A 10,455-nucleotide genomic window follows, 5' to 3' on the forward strand; every position below is an offset into this window, starting at 1 on the left:
ATCCCTGTGATATGGGTATCTGAACAAGTTCTCAGAACATTATTAACTTCAAAAGTCCCGCATCACTTTCTGAAAGGAAAACCCCACTTTCAGATGGAAGAGGCCTTTTTGGACGGCAAAGTTTTATCATGGCAAAGTTTTATCATGAGAGTAAAGAAAGGAACTGAGAGAAGTAATTCACCTCCTTGCTAGGGGCAGGGTGTTAAGAAGTGTAGTCAAGGTAACTGTGGAAGTCAGTGGGTTTGTAGATGTTGGTAGATAATCTGTCCCCAGAGATGGAGATAAGAGAGATCAAGAAAGGGGAGGGAAGTTTCGGACTTTGAGGGCAGGTTGTAGGTTGGTGGCAAGATTGGTGAGCTCCTCATAGGTGCAGGAGAACACCAATGCTGTTGTCAGTGTAGCAGAGAAAGAGCTGGGGAACATTTCCAGTGCAGATTGGGAAAATGAATTGTCCCACCTGGTTGACAAAAAAGCAGGTACAGCTGAAGATCATGCCAATGCCCATAGCTACATGTATAGACTGTAGAAGTGGGAAGAGGAGAGAAAGAAGTAATTAAGGGTGAGCACCAGTTCTGCCAGGTGGAGGACCACAATAGTGGAGGGGAACTGGTTGTGTCTGTTGTCAAGAAAAAGTGGACAGCCTTGTCTTTCCTAACGGAGGATGGAAGTATACAGGGGATTGGAAGTCCATGGTGAAAATAAGGTGGTCAGGGCCTGGGAATTTTAAAGTTGAAGTGGTGGAGATCTTGCAGTGTCATGGACGTAGGTGGGAAGGGACTGAACGAAGGGGACAAAATGGATTCGATACATCGGATCACCAGTTCAATGGGGTGGGAGGAAGTGGAAACAATGAGGATAAAGGAGAGATTTCCAGAGATGATGAGGTCTATGATGGTGTGGAAGATGGTGGCCTGACCTTTCTTGGTGGGTCCCTGACTCAGTGGTGTACAAGAGGTGTCATCTGGGCCCAACAGGATTGGGGTCAAGACGCCAGATTATAACACCACCAACCATGTCTGCAGGTTTGATGTCGATCGAGGTTGAGATTAGTGCGTAGAGAGTGGAGAGCAGTTCATACAGATGGAGAGGGGTCAAGACAGTTAATGTCCTGTCAGTAGTTCCAGATGGAAAGATCCAGAAGGGACAGAAAGCGTGAGTGGGGGCGTCCAAGAGGAGGAGGAGGGCTGAGGGTGCGAGAAGTCATTGGTAGGGCGTTTAGGGAACCCTTGCCACAAAAGTTCGATCGGAGACGGAAGCATATTAGCAAATTGCCTGTAAATAACACGCTGACTCTTCCCTCTATCCAAAGAAAAGGGGTGAATACCAAAGCGATTCCCAAAGGATATCTATTCAAAATAATAGCGTCACCGTAAAACTTATGTCGGCACTTTAATCAACACTGATCAAACAGAACAGGAGCAACTTTCGCAGCAGCAGGCACGGGAACGTCTTCCTGGTTAACGTCACTGCTGTGAATTGGCAGGGTCATTGTCCAATGAGCGCACGGATTTGTGGGCTGGCGCATCACAATTGGAGTAAACGGTGACCAATCAGGAAGGGGAAGAGGGGCAGGACGTGAGCGGCCGGCCGCGCTGAGGGCGGAAGGTGGGTGCCGGGGCGAGACGGGTGGGATGGGCGGCTTTGAGTCTTGCTCTTTCGTTAAGGTGACTGGCGACGACCTCCTTGCCCCCGGGTGGAATAAACCCCGTGTGTATTCTGGCCGGGTGAGCTCTGTGTTGGCGGTAGCGCAGCGCCGTGCCCGGCTGACAGGCCGCAGGTCGACCTCTAGTGTCTCAGCCCCAAGGGTGGCGAGCCCTTGCTTGGCTTGAGGGCACGATGCTCGGTCACCATTCCCCCAAAACCCAGCTGGGCAGAAATGCTTTATTGTGCTTTACTGAGGGTATAAGAGCCCTGCCATTTTAACATCATTAAGACCCGTACAGAGTTAGCTTTGATCCTGATTTATGTCAATGTTGGACATGGGTACCGTATAGCATGGAGAACAAGAAGGTTGTATGTGTCTTCCAACCCACAGAGTCTTGGTCAGAAGATCCTGCTTTGATGCAATCAAAAGAAACCAAGGTCCAAGACCTAAACACAAGAGATTCTATGGCTGTTGGAAATCCAGAGTAATACACACAAAATGCTGGAGGACCTCAGCAGGACGGGCAGTATCTATGGAAAAAGAGTAAAGTCAATTTTCGGGCTGAAGACGAGGAAATCTGCAGATGCAGGAAATTCAAGCAACACACACAAGATGCTGGTGGAACACAGCAGGCCAGGCAGCATCCATAGGAAGAAGCACTGTCGACGTTTCGGGCTGAAGCCCTTCCTCAGCCTGAAACAATCACACGCTGTTCCTCTCCACAGATGCTGCCTGACCTGCTTAGGTCCATGACCTTTAAGAATGCACTGCAGAGGCTTTATAATGAACCCAACTCTTCATTGTTGGTTATGTATCATGATTGAGTCAAATTATCTTTTGGTAAAATGAGTGGATGTTCTGTTTTTCAGACTAATTTGATTAAAATATTTTTGACAGTTGCAGTCTTGCATTGTAATCAAGAGGCAAGTTTGAGAAGTCTTTAAAGTTTGGAATACTTGTAACTAATTTTTCTTTTAAAACTAGTATTTGGCTTAAAAAGGATCTAGTGCTTTTTTTTGCAAAAAAGCCAATATTTGACTTCTTTCCCCTCCTGAATCATAAGGCTATTAATATGAAATACACCATTTTTCTGAACTGAAGTATTTCATCTGCAGATTTTCTTGGGTTGACACTGGAAAGCCAGAGTAACACACATGAAATACGAGAGGAACTCAGCAGTCAGGCAGCATCCATGGACAGGAACAAACAGCTGATGTTTCGGGCCGAGACCCATCATGAGCACTCAGCAGAAAATGCCAGCTGTTTATTCCTCTCCGTAGATGCTGCCTGACCTGCTGAGTTCCTCCAGCATTTTGCGTTTGTCAGTCTGAAGTATTTCAGTGCTGGTGAGATATCCTGGTGAATCCACAATGTATATTTTCTTTGTCCTGGTCATTTTTTAATCAAACTATGCAGAACTGAGTACACGATCCCTTTTTAATCAAAACAATGCGGGACTAAGTATAATTTGTCATTGCTGAGCAATGAGAAACAATGCAAAGTTGTAACTATTGCTAAGCTGCTGACTTCAGGATTTTTTAAAAATAAAAGTGGAGAGGAACTCTGCAACCTACGTGGCAATTATTTTTCTAGTTTCTGTCAGTTTAAAAATAAAACCCTATGTGACTTTTTTTTGGAGGATGTTGTAATGTAGTTTTTGTACTGGAGTATTTTTTTGTATTCTATTGTGAAAAATAAATCTCATAAAATTTTCTTTTGCTGCAGACATCATGTGGCCTATTTTGTGGAGTGCCATTCGTATGTATGCTCCTTATATAACCTTTCCGGTGGCTTTTGTTGTCGGGACAGTGGGCTACAATATAGAGTGGTTTATTCGTGGGAACCAACAACAGCCGGTTGAGGAGAAGAGCATTTTTGAATTGCGTGAAGAGAGGAGGCTGGCTGAGATTATGAATAAAGACTGCACCCAAGTTCTAAGCTTGAAAGATAAACTTGAGTTCGCCCCGAAGGCAGTGCTGAACCGGAATCGGACAGACACAAGCAATCGTAGCTAGCCTGCAACAACTGAAGCAATGGAGCAATGGTCTGTCTCTGAAGTAGAGCTTCTGGAGATTAGTGGGGCAATGTTATTGAATGTATACACCTGACTTGCCACCGTTCATGTAAGGTGTCCTCCTCGAGCTTGTTGCCTGGATTTTTAGTGGTGAAAATCCTCCATTCTCTAAAAACTAAGAAGCTCCTATGGTTGTGTATTTAAGTGAATTTCTTAGAATTGCAATTCTTGCGCAAAATGTATCATTGTAAGTCAGTGAAAAAGTCTGAATTCATGGCTGCTTGTGAATCTAATTAAAATGCATTATTGCTGAATGAGGTTAAAGTTTTGCTGCATGATACCTTGACTAAATTGAGTAAACCACAAGATAAGTCCTACCAATAGAGGAAAAAAGCCTTTTTTAAAAAAAAAATTACATTTCTTCTTGAGATCTTTCATTTACAAAATACTATCTGAACAAACTATTTATCCATCAAAATTAAAGGAAATAATTGCAGTTTTCTCATGCCCCTCAGCTTTGAGTGGGATGATGAAGCCAGTGAAATATTTTTGACATATAATATTTCCTGTAATGTAGGAAACACAGATGTTGATTTATATACAGAAATGTCCCTCAGTCCATTAGTCAAATACACTACTTGTATGCTAACTCAGCAGTCCGTAACCCCCATCCCAACCCTTCTTTCCTCACACATTCAGAGTTTTTAAATATCTTTTATATATCTATGAGATCCCTTCAAAAGATAATTCATTGTTAGGTGTTGTAATTCTTTTACATTTCATAAATATGATCTCCAGCAGTAGACTTTGTTTGTTTCTTTTGGAGAGTACAAGGCATGGCTGTCGTAAAAATGAGGGTAGGAAACACATGGAAGATTTTTACAAAATGCACCTAAGCAACTTTGATTTTCCAAAGCAAATTGGTAACCTTTAAGGAAGGAAAAGAAAAAAAAAGTATGTCGGGAGTGCTCTGGAGGACAGCAAGCAATCATGAGGAAAGAAGCAGCATTTCAAGTCAGTGACCATGTCTCAGATATTGTCATGTCTGCCATTAATATTAGGAATTTGAATGTATAGTTCTAAGTGTTTCCTTAGCATGTTGATAACCAAGGTATATTGTGTTTTATCGATATACAGCATGGAATAGACCCTTCTGGCCCTTCGCTGGTACTGTAAAGCATTGTGCTGATTACCACACTACCGTGCATTGAAGGCATTACAGTTGTATACAGAAAAATAAATAAACTGGATGCAAGCTATCAGAATTAAGTATTTAGTTTAATCACTTGAACATAGGTGTCTTATTTTATCATTACACTTTAAGCCTCTCTTTGAATGCATTGTTGGAAATGACAGGCTGAATTGTGCTCAGAGAATGTGATTCAAGTTATGAACTAGTCAAGTCAATAACTAGTGGAGTTATTTAACTGAGCTTTATGACCAAGTACATTTTCTGAAAATGACCATTGCTGCATTTGTTACAATTTAAGTGTACATATAGGATTGACTGTTTCATGTAATACACGTCGCCTGCTGCGATTGTCGTCATGTTGAGAGACTCCTGGTTGCAACAGATGAGCTAAGGACCATGTTTTCAGGAGGATTTTGAGGAACATAATCCTGCTCCAGCTTTCAGTGAGTAAATATTGTAATTGAGACATGCAGAAAAAATTTTTTTAATTTGATTTATTTTTCAAGACATCACTTATTTTTGGGTAATATTAATAAGTATTCTGTAAAGGCCAACTGGATATCTAGAAGAGGTGGAAATTGCATGTGAATGGAAAAATCTGTTGCGGTTTTACTTAACATAAAATAATGAACTGGTAGTGCAGATAATTTGAGTGCTTTTAATATACCTACTTATCAGCTCAAAAGTAATTTCACTACAGAATGTAGTGCATTTGTAATAATTTTCTGAAGGGTATCAAATTAATGTCTTATTAGGATGACTTGGATAAATACAGATAATGCTGGTTTGTGTTCATATCACAACATGAATCATATTCCAATTATATTGATAGTGATATAAGCTCCTGGACAATGAGCTTTTGTGCTTTTCAAAGTGAGATCAAATTGCTGAAATCATTGTTATTACTTGCTGAATTTTTAATATATATTTTGAATTCATACTACTGCAGTTTTGAAGGTCTGCTGTATATGACATTAAACACATGCTGATGAAAGTCGCCACTGTTGTTGGGTATCATATGGAAACAATGCAGGACCATAGGGGTACAGCAGTTAAATTTCCATGCAATTAATCCACACAGAAGAGTACAGCACTGGAACAGGCCATTCAGCCCCACAGTGTTTTAGCAAACCAGCTAAACAGCAAATCAAAAACACCCAAACACTAATCCCTGCTATCTATACCCTCCATCTTCCTTACATCCATGTGCCTATCCAAACATCTCTCAAAAGCCTCTAATGTTTTTGCCACCACCACCATACCAGGCAGCATATTCCAGGCATCCACGACTCTGCGTAAAAAAACTTAACCCTCACATGCCCCTTGAACCTACCCACTCTCACCTTCAATGCCTGCCCTCTGGTATTAAAACATTTCAACCCTGAGAAACATACTCTATGTTCACTCTGTCTATGCTTCTCATAATCTTGTAAACCTCTTATCAGATCTCACCTCAGCCTCTGATGCTCCAGCAAAAACAGCCCAAGTTTTCCAGCCTCTCATGATAACATGTGCTGTCTAAACCAGGCAGCATCCTGGTACGTCTCTTCTGCACCCTCTCCAAAGCATTAACACCTTTCTATAATCCAGACTCCTAAATACAGAGATGAGTTCAGCTCTGACCACCAAGCTGTTGGAATTTACATTTAGTTAATAATCTGGAATTAATTCTTAACACATAGCATTTATGTTGATGGTGAAAAGCTATTGAATCAACATAAAATCTTGTCTACTTTATTGATGTCCTTCAGGAGTGGAAATTCACCTTTCTTGGCCAATCCCATCCCTCGTGTCCTGAACTGAAGGAATAAATTTGGATGACCAATTTGGCAATAACTTTGACCCTGAATTGGGTCATGGGGTTGTGGGGTTTGATGGCTAAATTGGACCAGCTGTCCCTCAGACAGGCAAGTCAGAAGCAACAATGTGCTGGAGGAATATTCAGTTACTCAAGCAGCACCTGTGGTGGGGAAAGGATTGTCAACATTTTAGGTTGAAACCCTGCACGAGGACCCTCACAGATTTATTTATTTGGAAACCTGCACGGAACAGGTGAGCCACACCGCCTGGCAATCCCCCAATTTAATCTGAGACTAATCATGGGACAATCCACACTGACCAGTTAACTGAAGGAGATCTCCACGTTCATGGGGAGAACGCACCAACTCCTTACAGACAGCAGTGGGAAATGATCCTAGGTTGCCTGTATTGTAAAGCATGCTAACCACTACACTTCCATGCTCCCCCTGCCTTATAGTCAATATGCCAGACCTACCCTTCATAATCCTTTGTCCTTCTGGCAGCACAGTAGTTTACAGGTGGGGGTGGGGGGAGGTGCCTTAATATCAAAACCAGATCTCATGAAATTTCATGACATCTGATCAAACATCAGCAAGGAAGCATAATGTATCATAATTTAAAACATTTTTATAATGTTGCCTGTCATTTTCCTACATTCCAGAAATAAAGACCTAGCCTTGCCAATCTCTCTATAATTTGAATCCTCCAGTTCTGGCAACATCTTTGTAAATCTTTCATGCATTATTTCCAGCTTAACCATGTTCTGGAGTGGGACAATTTTGCCAATACAATGGAAACCTGTGTCAGTATTCTCCATTGAAGTTCTGAATGTTTCTGGCTCTGAGAACTGAGAATTCCACTCTTTACTTTTCTCCATGTTGCATATTTCTGACATTGCACTGGATAGTCAACACCCAATTAAACAGCAAGTTTTCATTACAATGGGAAATAATATCCTTTCAACACTTAAAAGAATATGCCAGTCAAACACTTCTCATTGTGATTTTATAATGTTGAATTGATTGTTTTCCCCTTCATTCTGGACTCCAGATCTTGACAGGAGATGATTGAACATGGATTGTGTAAAAATGTGTAAGAGATTGGAATGAATAGAAAGAAGGCACCTGCAGGAAAGAATGTAAACTGAAGATCATGTCAACACAGACTAGATGGGCCAAATGTCCTGTTTCCTTGCTGTAGTACTCTATAACTCTAATGTTGCCTGGATCAAAACCAACTTTGGCAAAAGACAAAAATATTTAGCAGTAATTGCTATAAGGTTTCATGCGAACATTATAACCATGACAGATATCTTGAATAAATACAGATCTTTACAAACTCATAGGCTTGTCTCTCCAACTGATAAAAAGACAATAAGGTAATGTAATGTGATGCCAACAGGTAAAACTAAACAAAGGGTTATTTGTCATTTATCTTAGAAGTAAGCATTCTGCCTATTCAAAAAGGAGGTTTTGAATTAAAGTTTTGAGCTGCTGTTAAAATGTGGAAATTTTAAAATGTTTTATAATCAAAACATGAAAATAAATTTCCCAAGGCCACAAAACAATTACATCATTATGATTCCAATATTTAAAAATATGTAATATCAATTAGCAATTAATTTAATATTTTCCTGGCAACTTAACATTTTGGTTCCCTTGCCACAAAGGAGGAACATTAACATTTTTTAGTCGAGGTTAACTGAAATATTCATAATGAATTGTTATTTTGACCTCTGGATAAATGATATTTATTTATTTAATACCACAAATAAGAAAAGTTGTGAATATGACACCTTTCATGAAGTAGCTTTTTTTTATTCCTTTTTCTATGGATATTTTCATTTGCTTATCTATTCCTTTCACTTTGAAATCCATCTGAGTAAAAGCAGAATAATAAACTCTGTAAAACCAGCAGTAGTGATGATTGGCGTTGCTTGCAGTCATCAATGTGATCCAAGGTGCACTTGATAAAAATCTACACTTGGTGTGAAAAAAACAGCCTCTTGTCTGAGTCAGACCAGGAAATAAAATTCTACAAAATAATGACATTCTTTAATCTAAAGTAAAATTAATGTCATATACACAATACTGATTGCAATTGTATCTATATTCAGAGTTTTTACACTCAATTGCTGCTTTACGAGGTACAGGAGAGAGGAAGCTGGTGTGGTCTTCTGCTGCTGTAGCCCATCCACTTCAAGGTTTAACATGTTGTGCATTCAGAGATGCTCTTCTGCACACCACTGTTGTAATGTGTGGTTATTCGAGTTACTGTCACCTTCCAGTCAGCATTAACCAGACTGGCCATTCTCCTCTGCCCTCCCTCAATAACCACAGATCAGCATTTTAGCCCTCAGAACTGCTGCCCACTGGATTTTGTTTTGTGTTTGCACAATTCTCTGTAAAATACAGACTGTCAAGAGTGAAAATCCCAGGAGAACAGCAGTTTCTGAGATACTTAAACCACTCCCGGCACCAACAAGCATTCTATGGTCAATGTCACTTAGATTGCATTTCTTCTCTACTCTGATGTTTGGGTTGAGCAACAACTAAACCCCTTGACCATATCTGCGGGCTTTTATGCATTGAGTTGTTGTCACAGGATTAACTAGATATTTGCACCACTACGCAGTTACAGATCCAGGCATCCCAGAGATCATAGTTCAATTCTGGCACTGTCCTATGAGGAGTCTCTGCATGTCCGCCCTGTGGAATGCATGGGTTTTCCCTGGCTCTCCAATTTCCTTCCACAGCCTAAAGATGTACCGAGAAGGTTAATTGGTCACTGTAAGTTGTCCCATGATTAGGTTAGGGCTGACTGGGGTGCATCATGTCTCAAAGAGCCAGAAAAGCTTACTCTGCACTGTATTGCTAAATATATTTTTTTAAATATATAAAATAATGAGCAGGTTAATTAAGCAAATTAATGAGTGGCCACTGAGATGTATTTTGCAAAGGTTTTGTGTTTAAAAAAAAATTAACAAATTGATCTGGATGTGGGGGTAGAAGGGTGGGTTGGCAAGTTTGCAGACAACACAAAGGTTGGTGGTGGTGTAGATAGTGTAGAGGATGTCAAAGATTGCAGAGAGACATTGATAGGATGCAGAAGTGAGCTGAGAAATGGCAGATGGAGTTCAATCCGGAGAAATGTGAGATGGTACACTTTGGAAGGACAAACTCCAAGGCAGAGTACAAAGTAAATGGCAGGATACTTGGTAGTGTGGAGGAGCAGAGGGATCTGGGGGTACATGTCCACAGATCCCTGAAAATTGCCTCACAGAAAGATAGGGTAGTTAAGAAAGCTTATGGAATGTTAGCTTTCATAAATCAAGGGATAGAGTTTAAGAGTCGCGATGTAATGATGCAGCTCTATAAAACTCTGTTTAGGCCACACTTGGAGTATTGTGTCCCGTTCTTGTCGCCTCACTATAGGAAGGATGTGGAAGCATTGGAAAGGGTACAGAGGAGATTTACCAGGATGCTGCCTGGTTTAGAGAGTATGGATTATGATCAGAGATTAAGGGAGCTAGGGCTTTACTCTTTGGAGAGAAGGAGGATGAGAGGAGACATGATAGAGGTGTCCAAGATATTAAGAGGAATAGATAGAGTGGACAGCCAGTGCCTCTTCCCCAGGGCACCACTGCTCAGTACAAGAGGACATGGCTTTAAGGTAAGGGGAGGGAAGTTCAAGGGGGATATTAGAGTAAGATTTTTTACTCAGTGAGTGGTTGGTGCATGGAATACACTGTCTGAGTCAGTGGTGGAGGCAGATACACTAGTGAAATTTAAGAGACTACTAGAC

The 10,455-nt window shown here is 40.8% G+C and overlaps 1 protein-coding gene across 1 annotated transcript; it reads left to right on the top strand.

Annotated features, from left to right (window-relative positions):
• Positions 1-1,550: 1,550 nt before the first annotated feature.
• On the top strand, positions 1,551-4,924 carry LOC132383442 (small integral membrane protein 12-like). Its single transcript, XM_059954405.1, has 2 exons — positions 1,551-1,605; positions 3,371-4,924. The coding sequence occupies exon 2, from the start codon at positions 3,376-3,378 to the stop codon at positions 3,658-3,660; it is 285 nt and encodes a 94-aa protein (XP_059810388.1). The 5' UTR covers positions 1,551-1,605; positions 3,371-3,375; the 3' UTR covers positions 3,661-4,924.
• Positions 4,925-10,455: the final 5,531 nt, after the last annotated feature.

Source organism: Hypanus sabinus, chromosome 30 (genome assembly GCF_030144855.1).
Source record: "Hypanus sabinus isolate sHypSab1 chromosome 30, sHypSab1.hap1, whole genome shotgun sequence".
Classification (NCBI taxonomy): Eukaryota; Metazoa; Chordata; class Chondrichthyes; order Myliobatiformes; family Dasyatidae; genus Hypanus; species Hypanus sabinus.